The sequence below is a fragment of the Mirounga leonina genome, unplaced genomic scaffold (genome assembly GCF_011800145.1).
Source record: "Mirounga leonina isolate KUSES-001 unplaced genomic scaffold, KU_Mleo_1.0 Mir_376, whole genome shotgun sequence".
Classification (NCBI taxonomy): Eukaryota; Metazoa; Chordata; class Mammalia; order Carnivora; family Phocidae; genus Mirounga; species Mirounga leonina.
Genome location: NW_023270718.1, coordinates 3275776 through 3296866, shown reverse-complemented (window position 1 = coordinate 3296866; position 21091 = coordinate 3275776). Strand labels below are relative to the sequence as shown.

General features: G+C 54.6%; 1 protein-coding gene across 1 annotated transcript in view; it reads right to left on the bottom strand.

The window, feature by feature from the left end:
• Positions 1–651: 651 nt before the first annotated feature.
• Positions 652–21091, bottom strand: part of ARHGAP35 (Rho GTPase activating protein 35) — a 126377-nt gene continuing 105937 nt past the window's right edge. Inside the window, exons 4-7 of the mRNA XM_034986840.1 lie at positions 15021–15098; positions 13292–13423; positions 6515–6620; positions 652–5675 (exon numbers count right to left, since the gene is read on the bottom strand). Of these exons, the coding sequence (XP_034842731.1) occupies positions 5318–5675; positions 6515–6620; positions 13292–13423; positions 15021–15098 (674 nt within the window). The 3' untranslated portion in view covers positions 652–5317. The remainder of the gene's footprint in view (positions 5676–6514; positions 6621–13291; positions 13424–15020; positions 15099–21091) is intronic.

The following is a 21091-nucleotide window of genomic DNA, read 5'->3' as shown; positions in this document are numbered from 1 at the left end:
GGGGGGTGTCTTGTACGTTGACGAGTTCTTGCTTCTGCCATAGGTAATGCGGAGCTAGGTCTTCCTTCTGGAGTAACTTTGGGGTCTGAAGAAGGTGGATGGCAAGGGGCAAGGCTGAGGGCAGGGCGGCCGCTCAGGGTGTGCGTGCAGTGAGCTGGAACGAGGGCCTGTGCCAGAACGGAGGCACCGGGGACGGCAGGGGCACGGTGCACGCGCTCCTAGGGAGCCAGCCATCCCTGGAGGCGCTGAACAGACGCTAACACTCCGGGGCCACCCAGGCAGCAAGCCCCCTGCACGGCTAGCGCGGCCCCAGACCCCCGGGGTGGGAGGGGCTGAAAGGGCAGGGCAGGGGCTGCTGACTTTGGTGTCCCCTGCTGGGGGCCTGTGGCCACGGGGGCCTGAGTGTTGGGCTTTGGCTAAAGAACCTGGGCTGTCCCCCCCCCACACCTTCTCCTGGGGGTGCTCTGGGATCCCCGCGCCCTGTGGCCAGAGGACGGCCTCCTCCCGCACGCTGGGCCTTGGCTGCGGCTTCTGAGGAGGAGCTGGGGTCCCCACAGGGCCTGAGGCCGCGTCCGCTGCGGGAAGGGCGCTCAGGGCCCTGGCAGGAGGGGCCACCTTCATCTCTCTCAGGTTTGGTTTTTTACAAGATTGATTTATTAACTATGATACATATCACATAAGGCCTTTTCAGTTTTTTACACCATTCCCATTGAGACGAGTACAATACTTTGTAGCAAATACATGATTTTAAAAAACAAAACCAAACAAAACCACCTCAGTCAGAGATGCCTCAGCCGTAGTTGATGGCTGACCATGCACTAATCAGGTTGGAGCCTCAAAAAACCCACAACGTGTTTAAAAAAAAAAAAAAGGTCTGGAAATTAAGCAAACATTCCTAACACCAACTAGAGGATGTCCTGGTTAAAGCCCCTAAAATACAAAGAAATAATTGTTATAACTTTCTTTACATACAGTTCTCCACTTTTGCTGCAAAACAGAAATTTAGGCACACGGCCAGACTACTAACACATTTCAATACCATTAATATGCTTTTTTTCTCAGGAAACTCAAAATATTTGTTAATTCAACATATATAAAGATCATTTAACATGTGAAAATACAAGTACCAGAAAAATAAGCTGGCAGCAGCACTATTCCAAATTTTCAAACAAGTTTTATTCCCATACAATCCAGACATTTCCTTTTTTTCTTTTTTTATGTACACAGGGAACAGGATTCTTTTTAATGCAAACAATAACTTAGGCCCTGTCTCGACTACATGAAAGTGTAACCTGACTGCCGTGAGCGCGGGGCCGGCTCCCCAGGAGGGAAGGACCCTCCCCGGCCGCGGCCCCGCCACCTTGAGAGAGAACGGCCTTTCCCCTCACTCTGCCCCCCCTCGCCAGCAGGTCCCAGGCGTGACTCGGTCCGTCCTTGTCCTTTCACCTAAGCGCAGACGAGTGGCTTGAACCTGCCAAGCAACAGGAGGGCGACTCCTCGTCCACCATCTGCGGAGTCGGCGAGGCCTGGGAGCGAGTGCAGTGCCGGCTGTCCCCGTCCGCGGGGTGGCCCCCAGAAAGTAGCCCAAGCCCCTAGGGCTTCCTTCTTTTGGCGACACGGCGGCTGGGCAGTGCTCTCAGTGGCAGCGAGACGGTGTCCGCTCCTTTCTCGGAAACGCCAAAGCAGCGTGGCTGTCCTTGCAGGAAGGGGAAGGGGGCCCAGAGGGACAGGGTTTCCACCAACGCAGCATGCTTTTCAAGTTTCGGGGCTGAGGATGGACCGCCCTCCAGGCCTCCCCCCGAGACCAGGGGACCAGGGCCCTAGCGCAAGGCCAGGGGCAGGTGCGCGCTCCAGGCCCCTCCTGCCCAGCACTCTGCTCCTATGATGTCGCCCTCTGTCCACCTGGCAGAGCCCAACCGATTCTGCTAGAAGAATCACACCCAGCAGCACGCTTCCTGCCTCGCGGCAGGAAGACCAAGGTGGCAGGAGGGTGTAGAACACAGGGAACAGTACTGTTCCTCAGCACTCCAGAACGTCAAGTGATGGGAAGAACGACGTGACGGAGCGCAGGAATAAATGTGCCGCGTGTGATCCCCAATACGCAACACAGCCAAGAATTCAGGGCGCATTCACAAGGCATGCCGCTCAACCTTGGACCCCCTCCTCCACGGAAGCGTCCGTGTCAGAGCCAGAATCAGCCTTCCGCTCACAACCAAGGGCTGTTCACTTCCACCGAACACGGCAACTATTCTCTGGTGGATGTCGAACATGGGCCAGGGAGAGAGCTCCCAGGCAAACCGCTATTTAGTCCCGTCACCTCTGCTGACCTGCTCCCCCATTCTGGCCAAGGCTGACCAATGCCTGCCCTTCCCTCGATTCCAGAGCCGCGGGGCTGCTCTCGGGAGAATCATCGCAAAAGCACTCTTCGGAGCTTCACACGCTGGATGGACTCGAGGGGTGGGTAGCACTTCATTTACGGCAGCACGTCCCAACACACGCCCCGGCTTGCCTCTGTGGCTCCCGTCCAAGTGCCCATTCGGTCTGGGTGCGAACCCCAGGCCCAGGGCCCCCAACTACCACGCAGGGCAACGCCAACCCAGAATGACAGAGAAACGACCCCCAGTCCTAGTCAGTCTGGAGAAGCAGAAAACTAGAAGCTAGACCTGACAGAAGAAATGGAAACAAGAGGAACCCCTGGCGCTTCCTGCCCCCGGTGGCTCTTTCGGGGCATGAGCCACCAGGTCCCTCCTGTGCATCCTTTAAGCCCCAGCAGGACAGCGGGCACAGCCAGGTGAAGGGGCTCCTGCGGCTCCCCGAGCTGGCTGGCAGGGATGCTGTTGGCCCAGAGGCTACCCCGGAGATGCCTGGCTCCCGCCACTTCCACCAGGGCAAGGACACAAAGCCACTGTCCCTTATTGGTAAGCCGCCCCTGCCCACACTCCCAGAAGAGTCACCATCTATCTGTACGTCTGTACAGTCTCAGGGATGGGGGGAGCTTAGGGGCTTGGCCAGTTCCTGGGGCACAGCCCAGGCATGCAGGTGGTGGTGGGGGGTAGCAAAGGAGGCGGTGGAGGAAACTGCTCACGGGGGTGGGTGGGTGCGGTGATGGGAGGGGGACCGGGCTACTTTTCAGTTCACACAAGGGATGGTGGTCCCAGACCGCCCCCACCCAATACTTGAGGGGCTGCCTCGGAGTGGGTAGGTGAGCATGATCTAGAAAAAGGGAGATTCGTTCAATGGAGTGATTTCCTCACCTGCCCGGGACTCCGAGCAGAGGGGGCTGGAGAGCCAGGGCCGCAGGTCTGCCAACCAGTCACAACCCCACCCGTCACCTTCCTGCCAACCCTGACCTCGAGCATCGGGCACAGAGCCACCAGAGAAGAGATCCCTCACACAACGTTTACATCAACATTCATGTACCTTAGGTTTGTTTTTTGACTAGTGTTCTTAAAAAGAGGTGGTAAAACTTGCAGGGATAGTTTTCCAAGCACCTTATCTTGCCGAACAAGAACTATTAACAGTAAGGTATCCAGCTTATCCAGAGGAAGAAGTCAGCGAGCGCAGGGCCTACCCAACCCTCCGACAGCCGACAGCCAGGGTCTGGGGCTCGGGGCTGTCCCGAGCGAGGCAGCTGTCAGGCCACCCGGCTGAGGGGACCCAGGGCATTGTCGAACCTACCACAGGCGTTGCTTCTTAAAGTGCAAAGAGACCTGGAGGCTGTGTGGCCCGCAGGGCCCCGAAGCCCACGGCGCCTCCGTGTCAGGCTTCCCGGTCGCAGAGGCCACGGCCCGGCCTCAAGGAGTGGGAGGGCAGCCAGTATCTGCAGCAGCCGTAGCAGGATCGCTGCGTTTGGGGGACAAAAGGTGGGGCATGCGAAGGGTTCTCCAGGGGTCAGTGGGAAGGCCAGGAAGCCGAGGCAAAGGCCATCTCCCAGGAAGGGCTAGGGAGGGCCACAGGCTGTGTGTGACAGGCAGGCACGGCATGCCCGTGACTCTGACAGATTGTGACTTTTGTCCCTCCAGGCCCTCCTAGTCCTGGGAGCACAAAGGTTGTCCCCGTGCAGGAACGGGCCGACCACACTTCTCCACACATCGCCCACTTCCCATGAACACCCCTGGGCTGGCGGTGGTCTGCGGCCCAGGATGAAAAGGACTCCACTCCAACAGCAAACACACTAAACCAAACGCCAGGTACACCCAGCGTCCCCCCAGCTGTGCCCTCTCGAAAAGGCATACCCCCACGTGCACAAGCACTCACACACGCACGCGTACACCCGCACACACCCAGACGCACACAAGAACAGTGTTCCCACAGCACTGTAGTGTCTTCCAAAGCAGACCAGGATCCAGGCTGGTCTCCCAAGCTCTTCCCACCAAGGGCGTAAACTGTCTTCTTGGGGAAAGGGGATCTGGTGACAGGCTGTAAGTGGGACCCCCACAGCTTCTCTGGCCACCACCCTTGGGCATCCTGGTTTCGCTGTGACCACCTGCTTGCTTCTCTGAGAGGTGGGAGGAGGGGTCAATCCTGAGGTCTGTAGTGTCTTCCTCTTTCTTTTGTAAGTTACTGGGGATTTTTTTCCACGTTTCTTCCAGTGTTCTTTGTTTTACAGGGACTGTATCCCCAAAGCCTGTGAAGTGGGAGGGGGCGTGTGGGAAGCAGAGGGGAAGCCACACACTCATGGTCCCGGCACGCAGCCACCCTCCCTGTTCTGACCTGCCAGGCCAGCACCCCCAGCACTGTACCTTGGGTTGACAGAGCTGTGGCCTGTGTGTTCCCGGGGAGGCTACTGGACAGGGGCTCACGTAACAGGGGTGGGGGTGCCGATATGGAAGGTGGGAAGAGACAGATGAAACGGACGGGAATTGTTCTCTGCGGGGGCTGCCGGCCCCACCCCGGGGCGGCCCAAATCTCGGAGCCTCCTCCCGTTGGCAGAGGCCAGGGCTCTGTCCAAGCAGTGGTGGATGCCCCGAGGCTGGTATGTGGGGGCAGGTGGGGGAGGTGGTCTGGGAGCAGTGAGCGTGCGGAGGGCCACGGGGGCCACTGCCTGGCCAGTGCAGTCCTCAAAAGGGTCCAAGTCAAAGGGCAGGGCGCCCCCTGGCGGCTGCGAACAGCTCCAGGTATGCAGCGCCGGGCTCAGGGGGCCTGACAGCCCAGCCCACGGTAGACCGGGGCTGGTGCTGGCGCTGAGGTCTTGAGAAGGTAACAGGGGAGAGGGGACACTCTCCCCACCCCTATCCCAGTGGACCTGGTTTTGTTCAAGGCCAAACGCCACCCCGTGGAAGAGAGAAGGTCTCCTTTTGCCCCAGGCCTTGGTGGCTCATAGCGTGTGTTCTGCTTGAAGCTGGGAGGGGAGCAAGGCCTGCATGGGGGACTGGGGGGTGGGCGGAGGGGACTGGGGGGGTGATGGCTGACTCGTGACAGGTGTGGAGGTGAGGAAGGGGACGGTGGAAGCCACGGCAGAGGGGGAGCTGGGCGTGGCACCAGGAGGCTCACTGATGGGCCGATTGTGGAAGAAGAAGGGGCACTGCTGGATGAAGAGCTCAATGATTGTCTGGTAGGTCCGCGTGGCCGTGAGGGCGTCCATGGTGCTGAAGTCGGGTCTCATCAAGGTGGGCCAGAAGCAGATGGAAAGGTTCTCACTGGTCATGAGATTCACCTTGTTGTTGTGGCTGACTCTGTGGGGGACACCAAACTCACGGTCAGAGCGCCTTGGATGAGGCTCTCCGCCAGCAGGGCCCCTGCCCTGTCCCCTGTGTGCTCATGGTCACCGTCACCCCAACTGCTCTCCCTGCCCGCTCATCCACAACCTGAAAACAGAAAAGGCCCAACCGCAGCTCTCTGTGGCCTAGCCTGGAAGTCGAAGCCTGAGCCCCTCTGTGGCCAGTCCTCTGCTCCCGTGTCGCCACTGGGTCAGCCCCTGAGGAGTGGCTCTGGGGTCTTGGCTCATGGGATGCCCTCCACAAACCCCGCGGGCAGATGGTCTGCCTCAGGGACTCTCGTCCAGACACCAAAGTGCGTGGTGCTGCTCTGGCTGAATAGAGGGGGAGTGTGTACATCCTGGGCTAGAACTCCGTAAACCACCACTCCGCCAAGAAAGGAACAGGCTTGCCTGGAAAACCAACCTATTCTGTCTGTGAAGCAATCTGGGAAACAGTCCGCTGACAGACTTCCTACCCGCAGCTCCTGCACTTACTCGACAGGTTCAAGTTTCTTCACAGCATCCCCATCTTGCCCAGTGTTTTGTCACACACGGAGAGGACTCTGGGCATGCTCGGGGCCGCCTGGGCCTCTCGGATGGAACCAGGACGGAAATGTGAGGAACCAGGAGGCCAGGATACTTCTTGGTGAGCCAGATGTGCCCCCACTGAGGAGGTGCACCAGCAGCCCCTGGCAGGCGAGGCCGGGCCCGGCCGCCAGGCTGAGAACACGGCCCGGTCCATCATTCTGCTGCTAGCTGGCCCTGACTGGCAATTTCAGGAAGAGGGAAGACCAAATAGCAAGCCCTGCAACATACTTGTTCAGGTGAGAGATGACATATTTGAAGACTTCATGGTTTTCCTTTGGAAATTTCTTGAGTACCTCCTTAAGGGCATGTAACTTCTGCTCCCGGTCATTGATTTCTGAGGAAAGAGAAAACCAAAGACTTTCGTGGCCATGGCTGGTGGGTGTTACGGGCTCAAGACAGATACTGGTCCTGGGCAGGTGGTGAGACTAGCGGGCTGAGGGCCACCTCAGGGCACACACAGCCCAGGGCTTTCAGACAAGGTCAACCCCAGTCTTTCCCCCACAAGCCTCTGCGCAAGGCAGGCACACGTGGCGGTGGCACCAACCCAAAAGCCAGGCCTACCTCTGGGTCCCAGGCCCTTGGTGAAGGGGAGCACTGTGTGCCTGGGGCTTCCTGGCCCCCACTATCCGAGACGCAAGGATCCACAGAGACACCGCCATAAAGAACACCATTCTTTGCTCAACCGGTTGCCCCTGGAGACAGGCATCCCAATGCAGCAAGCCTGCATGCTTCCTGACCAGACGGGTGAGCGCTGCCACCCACCCACGCCAACAGACTGTCTAGGGAGGGAGTTTATCACAAGACCAGGGCTCTGTCCTTTTCCTAGAGACACAAGGACCCTCTACACATCTCCCTATTGGAGGAGCTGATGGAAACAGTGGGGGAATTCTCATGCAGTTCATCAAAGGGACTACGCACCCCCTTCCCCCATTACCGCCCACACTTTGCCCATCATGGAATCCTAATGCAGTGGGAGTGTGAATACAAGCTAACTCGAACAAGTGCTCATCCGCACCAGTCCTGGTTCAGTTAGTCGTCGGCGTCCGAGGCAGGGGCTTGTCAGCCCACTGAGGGATAAGGAAGGTGGGGCCCAGAGAGGCTGCAGAGCTTGGGAACCAGACCCCACTGACTGGCTGCAGAACCTGAGTGGGGCCCATCGTGCTTGCTCCCTGGGGTCCTGGCTGCTCTTTCTTGAATACGCTTGGCTTGCCTTGGCTGGGAGAGCCGGCCCAGATTTCTCTGAGCATGAAAGACCTCCCTATGACTACTTCTAAGAGCTGAAGGTGACACCTAGGACCCAGAAAAACCACAGTCGGATCCAGGAAGAGATAAGAGCTATCCGACACTTAGGGTTGTGGGGGTGGGTGAATGGCTAAAAAAATATGATGGTTCCTGACTGTTTTGGGGGCACAGACTCCTTTGCAATGGATGTAAGCTCTGGAGCTTCTCCTCAAACATGCCATGTACAACTCTGTCTACAATTTCTGGAGGTTCACGGGTTCCCCAAAGCTCATCGTGTTCCTTAGGAAGCCTCTGGCCTCCAGGTTAAGAACCTCTGCAGCAGGTGACGTGCCCCCAGGGTCATGGTTCAGGGAGGCGCAGGAAGAGCCTGGCTCAAGCTAGACTGGGAAGGACAGGTGGGGTGTGCACCGCCGGGAAGGGACAGCAAAGTGCAGGGGGGAAAGGCCGTGCATGCAGCGGGTCAGAGCCCAAACCCAACCCCCGCGGTCCTGGGTTCAAATCCTGTCTCTGACACCGGACAGCCGTGTGAGCGTGGGCGAGTGACACCTGTGAGCGTGCAGCCCCGTGTGTACGAGGGGCTGATGATGGTGATGCTGCACGGTGAGATGCAGACACACAGCACCTGGAAGCAGTCCGAGGGGCAGGAAGCAGTGGAAAGGGAGGCCGCAAAGACGGGCAGGGCTGGAGTGAGCCAGAGCGTTTGCCGGCAGGCTCACGGGCAGGGAACCCGGTGCATCTTTTGACTCAACGTGCGACTTGATAAAAATCGTGTTTCAGTAACAGCTGTCTGGTAGAAAGTGACTGAAAAGCCACAGGAACTAATTGTGTGGGGCCATTATCACCCTCAGTGCTCTGCACCCAAGCTTTAAGGGTTCAACCTCAAGAGTACACTTTCTCTCTGGCTTTGAGTTTCAAAAATCTTTCCTGTTAAGCTTCAGTACGAAGTTTACTTAAAACAAGTACACTGCTCTCATCAGGAGGAGTGACTGTCTTGACACCCGAGAAGCATGCGCGGGGCTCAGAACCCCCCACAGAATCATCACACCCTCTCCCAGACGCGAGTTTGGCACAGGTCTCTCCTGGGCGCCTGCGGGGCACCACCAACGCAGCTGTGTGTTTCACTGGGCACCTGACGCCCGGGGCACCTGCACCCAAGAGCAGGCCTCACCCATGCTCCTGGCTAGAGGCAGGAAGCGGGGCTGGCAATGACGGGGGCCTGTCCTCCACTGAGCCACAAGGATGCCTGCTGCCTCTGTTTTCCTTGGGAAGAGGAGCGCGCAGAGGTGGGAGTACCGGGACTCGCGCGCCGTCCTTGGGAATGCCAGCCTCCCTCCCCACGTAGCGTGGCAGCAAGGTGCCCAGCAAGGACCTAGATGGCCCCTCTCCTTGTGCTTCCCCGCTCCCTTTCTCCAGCCGGCTTCGAGGCGCAGGTGCTCACAAGTGCTGAGGAACACTGAGTTTGGCGGGAGGAGGAGGAGAAGGGAGGAAGGACATCAAGGAGAGCAACAGAAGCCTCTCAGTGCAGAGCCCAGCCCTCCCTCTGTCTCATGAAAAACACGGCCCATCTTGCTGACTTGACCTCGCTTGCCTCCTCCCTCAAGCAAAGGAACCTTCTCTCGGGTACTCAGGACACCAGTGATTTCTTACCTCTGGACAGTGCCAGAGTGCTAATGGGACAACTTCAGAGTCGCTCTTTGTGCAGCCTTCACCACACGGGGCTTCCCCTACATGCTGGTTGAGAAAACCAACAGGCAGTGCCACGGATAGAAGACTGGTGAGGGGGAGGGTGGGTGGGCACAGGCCGTCTCCCAGTCCAGCACGCCTGCTCTGGGTCCCCGGCCTTCTGCCACGCTGCGGGGCTCCCCCAGTGATCCTCTCTGAAGGAAAAGGTGGGATGGCGAGGGCACCTCTGCAGGGCCAGGGCCTCCCCAGCTCACACCCCGTACTTGTGAAATTCGGTCTCAGGTTCCTGAGAGGCATTTTCAGGCCAGCTGAACCAAGACAAAATCCAGACACAGACCAGGCGACTGAGAACTCATTCAGAACTAACAAATGCCCCAAGAACTCAGGAGGAAGCGGAGGCCACGGCTTAGAGGTTAGCCCACCACACTGCTCACAGCACACAGACCAACCGTAGCTCCAAGAAGTAAGAGTACTGATCCAAGGTCACACAAGTTGCCGTCAGGGTTCTTGATCCCAAACACTGTTCTTGCCCTGGCTGGGGCACTCTGCTGCCACCTCTGGCCCAGGCCATCAGACTCTAGGCTGGGGTTTGCTGCCACCAAACGCAGAGCCTGGAGGAAAATCTCTGATGGCCTTTGACCATCTCGCACACCTGCAGCAGCAGCAAAGGAAAAGCCTGGCTCAAGGCCCTCTCACCCTCTCAGTGATGCATGCAGGCACGCAAGGCATGCCACCCCCACCTCTCCCTCAGGTGCAAAACGAGTCCGAGGCTGGGATTTCACTCTGTTGGGCCTGGACTGGAAGATTCTGGGTGTCTTTCTGCAGGAGGCATGACCTTGCAGTCACCTGTCCTGTGCCTCCCAACCCATCAGATGAAGCAGGGACTACACACTCATCTGTCCATGCCATCTGCCCCGTCCCACACAGGGCCTGGCACATGCCAGGATGTGAGTGAGGAACACCCCTGGGACCTGACGCAGTTATCTCGACAGATGAGAGGAAGCAGGATCCCAGAATTAGTTTTCTTCTCTAGCTGTAAGGCGTCCTAGCTCTCAAGGGGAATGGTAAGATGGTGAGCCAGTATCCTGAACCACTTGGGGCACGTATCCCTTTGACACGCTGATGAAAGCTACTGGTCTTCTCTGCAGACTAAACCGCGCATATGGAGCTTCATAAGCAGTTATGGGACTAATGAGGGCCTGGAGCCAAAGGTCCTTAGGCTTAGGACCTCTGCGCTAATAAGACAGAGCTAGCTCTAGGAACCCTCCTGGCACAAAAGACATAGGATGGGGCCTGTGGGGGACTGGCTGGACTGGTGGGATTCCACATCGGTGGTGGTGGGCTTGGAGGTGTCGTGAGAGGAGAAGGAGAAGACGTGGGGCAAGAATAAATGATCACAGGCGGTCAAGGCCAGGGTGAGGAGTGTGGGTGAGACGGAACAGGGAACAACTCTAAGCCCTTTTCTCTGCCTCCTGAAATCCTGGTCCTCCTTGAAGCCCCAGCCCAGGCGCCACCTCTTCCACGAAGCCCTCGGCCCTGGTCCCTCTCACTGCATTTTCCGCACTTCTAGCTCAGCTGGCTTCGTTCTGTCCGGCAGGTAAGTGGAGTACACACCCTGGGAGGGCAGGGACAGTGTCTGCGCACAGAAGGTCAAGCCCCAGCATGCCACTCCCTAAGCGGTATGGGTGGCGGCTGCTGCTATTACTCACCTCTGAATCACCCACACACCACCCTGAGTATGGTGGGAAGATAACTGGTGAATAATCACAAGAATCTCTATTTGTGGGCATATGTTCAGCAATGTTCAATATTGTGAAATTCTGGAGCTAAAAAACAATTTGATGGTGACCTTGATATTTGTTGTGATGGGATCTGAAACCATTTCCAAGCCCTGAACACACACAGACACAACAGCTCTTAGGTATTAACTGGGAAGAGCTGGTCAAGTTGATGTTGCCATGGAAACCCAGCCAGGCCGAGAATACCTACTTTTGGGCTTGAGAATCTTCGTTTCATAATGTCCCTTAACACTAACGCTGGTCCTGCCTGGTTGGTGTCCCTGGCTCAGTGAAACCCACCCCAGGACATGCACAGCCCCAGTGGCCTGGGAAGATGCCCAGTCAGCAAGATCCTCCCCGCCCCGCCCCCCACCTTCCGCCCGCCCCCAGGTTCAAGACAACGGAGCCCCAGCTGAGGAGCTCCAGCTGACTAGCTGCGGGCACAGGAAACACACAATGGGAAGAGGAAGCAGAAATCTCCACCCTTTTCCAGGCTGCAGGAGCAGCAAGAAGCTCCCTTCCTCAGCAGTGGAAGCCAGGGACGCTGCTGTAGGAAGGGCAGCTGATTCCCTATCAGTAACACCTCCCTCCCCTGCCCCCCCATGCCCCTCCAAAAAAACAAAAAGATGCTATGTCAGCAGTTCCTGCAGAAACAATGGGATTCTGTCGGGAGCCAGGACTCTACGAGCCTCTAGATGGCGCCAAGTCAAGACAGCCGCTGACAGGAATCCTCCCGCCTGGAGCGCGGAGCACCAGCCCACACCTTTTCTTCCTAACTTCCGCCCAGAGGCGAGCTTAGGTGGAAAGCAAGCTGGCTCCAGATGGAGAGCTCCTATGCGTTTCACATCTGGGCCAGCCTGGAGCCTGCTGGACGAGCGACTGCTGGGAGGGCTCTATCTTTGGACAGCAGGTGCGGCGCAGAAGCTTGCACTCGTCCCCACCCAGCGTCTGGAGAAACCCGGACTCCTGCTGGGAAAGAAGGCCAGGCAACCCGATGATTGAGCCAGAGCTCTGCGCTTCTGCTCCATCCCTGATGGGCTTGGATAAGCTCAGGAGCAGTTCAGGGGCCGTGAGAGATTTCGCTCTGCCAAGACCTCGGGGAGAAAGTATGGCAAAGGTGGCGCCCAGCCTGCAGAAACAAGCATCACGGGAAATGCAGACCAGGGAAAAGTGACTCCGGGGGCCCCGCAATCCCAGCAGCAGCCAGGCTCTGGCAGGGGTGCCTCCACAGTTCCGGCTGGGCTGCTGTCGGTACCCCCGTTTCCCGAAGTCCCTAAGAGCCTGTGATCCAAGACTTAAAACCCTGATTTGTGATTTTCCTCCAAACTGCTGCCCACACCATCAGCCTTGTGAGTAAATCATGCCGGCTCAAAACTCCCTCTTTTGAGTTGGGCAATGATGAGATGAGACTAAGGTCCTATAGTCTAAGGAACACAGCTTCCTCCCCTCCCCCCCCACCTTGGTCACTGGCCAAGACCCTCCCTTCTGCAGCTGCACAGCAACGGCTCCTTCTGGGGGTCTAGGCCCACCAGGCTTGCAAAGCAGGAAGACCGCCTTGGACTAAAAAAGGGAAAAAGTGCCACAAGGTGGGAAGCTGCAGCACGGCACCAAGTCCGGGAAAGGCTGCCTGCTGGGAAGGCTCCCAACAGTGCGGACAAGCGCCTCCCGAGAGGGGCAGGTGGGGGGGGGGGGGGAAACAGCTGTTGGGGCCGGCAGGAGGGCACAAAAAGGTTGCCAGTAAAACCAGAGGTGCTACCTTGCTACAGCCCCCAGTGAGCCTCTGGTCAGGGCAATGCGAGCTGTCCCTTTTTCTCCAGAGGCCCAGACCACACGCTGACTTCCTTGTAAGAGAGATGGGTGAGTGGAGGGGAGAAGAAAGGCCTGTTACAGCCCTGCCTCTAGAGCTCTCCTAATCTTCCATAAATAGGAGGAGGGACAGTGTCGTAGGAAACCAAGGGTCAGGGAAGGCTGTGCGGGCCACGCTTCCACTGTGGACAAGCAAAGGAGCAGGGATGTGACTCAAGTCTGATACAAATCCAGGCTCTTAACTCATAGAGTTTTGGGGGAACCTGCAACTTTCTTGACAGAACCCTTAGAAAAGCCCCTCTGGTCTACAGAGGCAGGGGCCTGATCTGCAAGCCCCTCTGTTGTTCCAGCCCCAGCTCTAAGAGCCAGAGTGGCTGCTCCCTCAGCACAGGAGCCATTCTCATGATGCTGCAGCCCCTCCCCCTCAGTTCACCCAACACAGTCAGCCCGGGGTGCTGCCTGCACCCGGGAGCCGGGCCGGGTTGTCAGTACTCACTGTGAGCCTCCACCAGATCAATCTGCATGTTGTACGGGACCAGGGGGTCTGGCAGCTCTGAGAAAAAGCTCTTCATGGCACCAGCCACGGTATTCACTGTAAAGTCTTTCTCTGCCAAGTCCAGGTTGTGGTCTGAAAGGAAGTTGGGAGAATGAGGGCAATATAAGCTGGAGACAAGCAAAAGGGAAACTCAGTGCTTGGGGGAAGTCAGAGAAGCTTCGAAGACCCTGGGATGCTGCCCAGGGCTGGCCTGGAGCCAGGGCAGGGACTCGGGATTTTCATAGACGGAACAGGAGGTGGTATCCCTGGGCACTGCTAAAAAAAAAAAAAATTGTGAGATCTGCAGACAGAGGCTGACACCCCATGCCTCCTTCCAAGGTCATCCTTTGAACAGAGCAACTGCACCCTGTCATTCTGTGCCACCCAACTCCCCTTGTCTGGCTGGGACGTGGTGCTACCTTTTCCTTATACCCTCCCCTCTGGAAAAAAAACAAAGGACTTTCCTAAAAGGTTGGCTCACTTTTCATGGTGGGTTACAGCACATTACCAGCAATCCTGACTGCTGCCTCCATCCTTGTTCCTTAAAGCGGCAGGGGGAGTAGACTCATCTTTCTCCCTCTGGCCCCTCCCAGCCTATGACACCACTGACCTCTGCGTCTTCACTTTTCTTTGAATACTGCACTCCTGATTTACAAGAAATCATCTACTGTTAGACATAAGCTGATTCCATTTTGGTGGGGTATAAACTGTTAACAGATTCTTGAATATACACAAGTACATACCCAAGTGTGCGGCTACACCCTCACTTTGACCTCATGCTTCCTATCCTGCAAGATAAACAGGTGTTTCCCTTCCCTAGTGTATGCTCTCCCCCCACTGCCAGCTAGCAGAGACTGGCCGTGGCTCGCACAGTGCTATGGCTCCCCGGGAGCCTGCGGGTAGGGTGCCTGCTCCTGGCTGCTCTGTCCTGTAGGCCCCACGGGCTGCCTGGCTTGAGAGTCTGGCTTGGTCCCCTCAGGCCCAGTCACACGCTGAGTTGGACCCTACTCTGATCCTCAGCTTACTTTCCTCTCTGGCTGGTAACATCTGAGAACTTTTATTGCTTTGGCTCGTTTGCTTCTGGCACCAGTGGTGTGACTTCTCATCCCATAGTGTGCTCAGTTTTAGGGCTGAGAGTTTGGCTCTCTGGCCCTAGGCCTCTGACGACCTAACTTAGGAGACAGGAGTCCCTGCCAAGAGCCAGTCTAACTCACGAGATTTCAGCTTTGGAAGCCTGGGTCCCAATGCTCAGCTGATCATAAATGTTCCCTCGCATTGTGTCTCTTGTGCAGGGATTTGGCGAGGAGGGGAGTCATGTGTATTCCTGGGCCCTGGCAAAATAGGACCATGACCACAACCCCACTTCATATTATGTGCCTGCAACCACCCTTGTCGGGCCCACTGCAAGGAAAGTAAGGCCCCCAGAGGTGACCGAGGCGCATGCCGGGGTGACCTGGAACAGCATCAGTGGATGGTGACAAGGGGGGCAGATGGCTGACGTGGTTTGACAGGGATGATGCTTCTGTTTGCTGATAGGGCCTGTTTCCCCCTCCTCCACATGGCAGTGTGCACACGGAGGCAAGGCTAAGTAGGGCCAAATACTTTCTCTTTCTCAGTCACCAAGCCTGGCTGTCCCATCTGCCTTGACCGGCTCCAGCCTCCGATGCTTGGCCAGGCTGTGTGGCCTTACCTTGGTCGAACTGTCGCTGCAGACTCTCCATCTCAGACTTATTCCCGCTGACCCGGTAGATGCCTTCAGTGCTCAATCCTGAGGAGAAAAAAGCAGGTTTCTTAGGAGCAGGGAGTGCAGAGCAGAGAACGAGGAGGACTGGACTTGAGCAACAAGGCACCCACCAGAGGAATAGGGTGAAGCACTCTGGACTTTCCTATGTGCTACATACAACCCACTCACCCCCCATTTTCTTCTTCACTTCAATATTTTAAAATACTTTTTTGTAGGGCGCCTGGGTGGCTCAGTTGGTTGAGCGGCTGCCTTCAGCTCAGGTCATGATCCTGGAGTCCCTGGATCGAGTCCCACATCGGGCTCCCTGCTCCGCAGGGAGTCTGCTTCTCCCTCCGACCCTCCCCCCTCTCATGTGCTTGCTCTCTCTCATTCTCTCTCTCTCAAATAAATAAATAAAATCTTAAAAAAAAATACTTTTTTGTAAATATTAAAATAATGTGTAAGTCCCTCAGCTAATTTTTGTCCATATTTTGAGGTACTCTTTTGAATTTTATTTTTTTTAAGTAGCTCCAACGTGGGGCTTGAACTCACGAACCCAAGATCAAGTGTCACATGTTCTACCACTGAGCCAGCCAGGCACCCCTTGAAATTTAATGTTTTTTAGAAAAATGGAGATAATACCGTGTTTTAACCCACGCTTTTCATTTACAACGTTATGTTGTGAGCTTATTCTAATCATTAAATATTCTTCTTTTTAAAGACATCAAAGTATACAATAACTTTTAAAATAGTCTTATTGTTAATCATTTAGGTTTTCCCTTTTAAAATACCCCACAATTATGTTTCTTATGTTTTCTGGATAGCTAGTAAGTTTAACAGATTCTTGGCAGTGTGTGTTTCTTACTTTGTGAATTTCCTATTCACGTTCTTGTCATTCTTGTTCATTTCCCTATGAGTGGTCCCTCTCACTGTGTTCTTGAAAGAGGCCTCTGAATAGTAAGGAACTATGTTAACATTACATACGTTTACATTTGTTCCTTTTTGTTATCTGTCTTCTAATTTTGTATATTGAATTTTTTGAAGTACATAATTTAAAATTTTTAGGTTTTTAAGACCGGTTTCTTTAGATGTCTCCCTTTGTTTTTATCTTTGAACAGATTTTCCTATTCTTAGAGCTGATCCTATTTCTTCTTTCTTGTTCTTTCATTACCCTCCCCCCCCTCCAGCTCTGTGATCCTTCTGTAACTGATTTAGTATACAGTGTCAGCTAAGGAAAAAAACAATACTTAAAAGAAATACTAAAATTTAGTTAAGTAATGCAGAAGAATATAAAGTATCAGGTGAGACACTGACACCCCCCCTTCACCCCTCACCCCAGGAGCGCTGCTCAGCCTGGAGTGGATTCCAGTCACGGGCTACCGACCCTCCTCTTCTTCCTGCCTCAGGGAAGGAAAGCCCACTGTTGCACCCCTAAGATCACAGTTCTAAAGATGATGAAGTCACAGTGAAGACCGGCGTGGGGTCTCATGGCTAAACCAACCCTGGCCCCTTCTGAGGACCATGGTTTCAAGCACCTCTGCTTCGCTGAGAGGGCACTGAGGGCAGGCCCTGGAGCCAACACCAAACACCAGAAGGCAGTGTGGGCAGCGCAAAGAGGACTGGGCCGGAAGGCGATCAGTAAGCTCCAGAGAGCCAAGTGTCTCAACGTCAGTTCGCACTGTGATTAGCGCCTCTGGAGAGGCACCCATCAGGCAAGATCAAAGCAGCTGGCCTATTTCTGGGGCCCCAGAATAGTGGCAGGTGAACCTTTAAAGAACACTGAAGCCAAAGTCGTCAATTCTCCGGCTTGAAAGCTGTTAACTGCACATGGGCCTTTCACCCCCGAGAAAAGGGGGTTAAGAGGCCAGCCCCAAGGAAGGACATCTTACTGTGCAATGCCTAGCTACAAAGGAGCTGCCCTCACTGCATTTGGAGGGAGGGAGAAGTGCTACCCTTGCCAGACCTGAGGCCCCGGATGCACCCCGCGCCCCGCCCCCCGTCGGAGTCCACATTTCCTGAGTGTCTCTATGCTGTGCACTGAGCCAGGCGCTTTCCCACATCCACCTACCACTCACTCACTTATTGAAGCCTCAGCCCCATGTGGGAGGAGCTACAGGAGAGGACATGGGTGAGAAGAGCGAGGATCCGAAAGGTGAAACCCTTGCCCCAAACCGCAAGGATGTTAAAGTCTAAGTCCAGGGCCTCTGCCGCTCTTGCGCCTCGGTGCTGTTCCGGAACATGTCTGACATCTGGCCAACAGGTTGGGGTCCGGGCCACAGGCCTCCGCCAGAAGAAATGCCAGGCTTGAGTGAAGCCCACGGGTCCTCAGCATCCTGGGGTGCTTTTGAGATGGCACATCTGCTGCTGCTCTCAATGCCCAAAGGCCAGAGGTCAGGGATGGACCTAGTAGTTTTACGATGGTCTCTCTTCTCCGTGACTTTCCCAAACTGTCTCAGGCATACTTAAATTTCCTACCTATTTCACATCCCAGGTAACATGTATCATACACTTAACACACAAAATCATCCCCATTTCGACAAGTCCTGGGTATGTGTCAGCGGGCACAAGGCTTCACCCCCTAGGCTGGAAATACACCTATTTTCTACACAGCCTTCCTTATCTGAGTATCAGTCCCCTCCGGCACTAAGACAACAAAGGCACAAATGGCAGGAGCTTAAGAAGTCCTCGAGAATGTAGCAATGGCCGCAGCGCCGGAGCCCCAGTGTGGAGAGACCCTGTGTGAACAGCAGAAGAAAGACCCTGACAACCTCCTTTCATGAACATTCGCCATCCTTTGGCAACTCTGACCTGCAGCTTGGAGAGGAGTCCTCTGCATGGTCTCCTCGTGGCCACCTGCCCCAGCAGCACCAGAGGGCACAAAACAAGCTGCAAATCAGCTCTCTGGAAATGATCCGAGGCGTGGGCCCGCTGAAACCTCACTAGATGGATGATCACGAGAGTAGAAGCATTTAAAAGCGCAAGGCCAGCTCCACGGCATCAATTAATCATCAACTTAGTATTTCCTGTAATCCGGACACATGTTTATTTTACGAAATCCCATTTTAAAATAGCCATTCTGCTGCTGCCCTACACAACGCCACGGCATAATTCAGGAAAGGTATCATTTGCTAGGTCAGTACCATTTCTCACAGCTACTAATCAGACATCAATTAAATAAAAACAAAACCTTACAGCCCACTGCAAACACCACGAAGGCTGCTACTGCAGCAGGGCAGAGGGCAACAACACAGCTGAGAGCGAGGGTGCCGGACAGGGCCAGCCTGGCCTCCAAGGGCTGTGCATCCCGGGACCCACACAGACGCACACTCCGGCGCCGACTCTGACTCCCGCCTCCCAGCAGCACCCCTGCCCCCCGACTGCACGTCCATCCCAGGCCCACAAGTCCACTTGAGAAGCTTCAGCCTCAACCCTGAGGCATCTCTACACACCAGAAATCTCCAAAGACCCACTACCAAAGCAGAGCCTCGGCTCTAGGCCTTTTTTTTTTCCTTTCCTTTTTTCAAAAGCCCTATCTGAAAAAGCCCTTCAAAATCTTCTGTGTTAAAGTTAATCTTTGGGAAGAGAACAAGAGAAAAGTTCAGCAAGGCCAAGGTCACTCTCTTCAAATACCTGAACAACTGCCATGTAGAACAGTCTCGTTCCAATGGCTCTAGAGAACAGAGCCGAGACTAAGAAAGGAAACTGCAGGAAGGGAAGTGTTCTCTCACTATGTGAATGATCAGTAGCTACCACTGTCTCTCGTTGGCATCGGCCAGATCTTCTCAACTCCCCCTTCACCGGACAGCCATTTGTCAAGGGTTGCTGTTTAAAAATATTAATACCTGGTTTAGGAAGATCACTAACAACAACCATCGTAAATACTTACGGAACGTTTACCACACGAGAGACACATAATGACAAGTGCTTACGACGCATTTTTATATTAGTTCTCACAACAGCCTCTTCGGAGAGGTTATTACTAACCCCATTTTACAGATGGGAATGCAGAGACTAAGAGGCAAAATAAGATGCACAAGGTCACAGAGCTGCGGAATTGCGACTTGAACCCGATCTGACTTTAGAGTCTGTGTTCTTTTACTACGTTCGGAATCGTCAGTTCTCAAAATCAGCCATGCTTTGGAATCACCGGGAAGGCTTGCTACTGTAATACAGGTGCCAGGGCTCCACCTGCAGAGATTCCGGTTCTGTGTTTGGAGTGGGGCCCAAGAATGAGTATTTCCTGCACATCGCCACACACCGCTGGCCAGGGAACCAACCATACTTTCTGATAACTGCTATTCTAGAAGATGGCCCAGACTTCTAAGACCTCTGACTCCTAAATTCTATGTTCAATAAAATTGGAAAGGGGTGGGGGAATACATACTAGGAGAAACAGATACAGGCTACTTCAGAAACAAAGCATTTTCAAAAAGTATTGTAATTGCTGCTTTTTTGTAATATAAGCAAGCCCTTACTGCATTATTTAAACTTTATCCATGGCCATGTACGACTTTCATTAAATGTTAAAAAATAGTAAAGAGAGGGGTGCCTGGGTGGCTCAGTCGGGTAAGTGTCTGCCTTCGGCTCAGGTCATGACCCCAGGGTCCCCCATACTGGGCTCCACACTCAGTGGAGAGCCTGCTTCTCCTTCTCCCTCTGCTGCTCCCCCTGCTTGTGCTCTGTCAAATAAATAAAAATCTTAAAAAAAAAATAGTAAAGAGAAAGGCAAAGGGGCCTTATTCTTTCTTTTACAGAATGTTCACTGAGCCCCTCCAAGGCAGATAAGTGCCTTTCCAGAGCCTTTCAGGTGTGGTCTTCCTCAAACCTCTTTTGATGACCTAAGAAGGCTAGATGGCCCAGCACCACCGGCCCTGAGACGTTCCCCATGGGCCAAGAACTGGCACATTTGAGCCCTGAGCCCGGCTCCTCCCCAGCACTTGGCACACAAGGGGCACTGGGAGCTTGGAAAGCAAGAGGGAGAATCACCTCCTGCCGGGGCATGTGTCTGATTTTCTGAAATGTCCAAACAGGTTTTTATTCCTGGATCCCAAGCACCATTTCTCAGCACCAGTGTTCGCAGCCAGGAGCCTTTCCGCAGTCAGCCTGGGTCAGGCTTGGCCTCTGCTCATTCACACCAGGACTCATTCCTCCTCAGTTTCCTTTCTAGCAACAAATCGATACCTCTTCCAAGACAAACTGACTTTTTTAGTTTTTACATTCTATATTTAGATATAAAAACTCAGCACTTCAGTCCTGTAAAAAAAAACCTTAATTGGTGCTGCCGCTGCTCTAAAATGGCCCACACCAGACAGGTCTTAACTACGAAACAACTTTTGTTGACTTTTCTGGGGGCTGAAATCTAATAGAGCATTCTTCTCTTTCATGCATCTAAAAAGTCTCAGGCGGGCTAAATTTCAAGGCCAGAAGGGTGCCGAGAACTCAGGGAGAGAAGGAAACTCCCTCGACCATAAAATCTAAACTGTCTGGAAGAGGGCTGACCTCTGGGGAGGAGTAAGATGCCCTCCTTTAGGGTCAAAGGCCAGCAGTAGATGTAGGTTCTCCTTCTCCTACTACTCCCACCTCAATGCAGGACGAAGGGCTGGGGGACAGTGGGGCCCTGAGGTCAAAAGCAGAAGCCACTTGCTAGCTGGAAGATCCTGCATAGCTGGGTTTCCCTCCATGTACAACAAGAGAACAGTTCCCAGTCGGTGGCCTAGTGGTGCACCTCTCAGGAGACCTGAGCACAGAGCTAAGGGAGTAGCTATTACCTGCATGATCGGAGTGGAAAGCAAGTTGGCAAGTGGAGGAGCACCTGAGTTTTGCTGCCCGGGAGACATGGGTTCGAATCCTGCCCCTGACTTCGGCGCACTTGACCGCCGAACGGATGGGATGAACACCTACCTTCTTAGGCTGCTCTGAGGGATAGCTGAGAAACCTATGTAAAATAAAGCCCACAGCTTAATGCCTGCCATTTTTTTCCCTCTTTGCTCCATACTCTTAACAAGCCTCAACAGCAGTGCCTGCCTAAAGGCATGGCC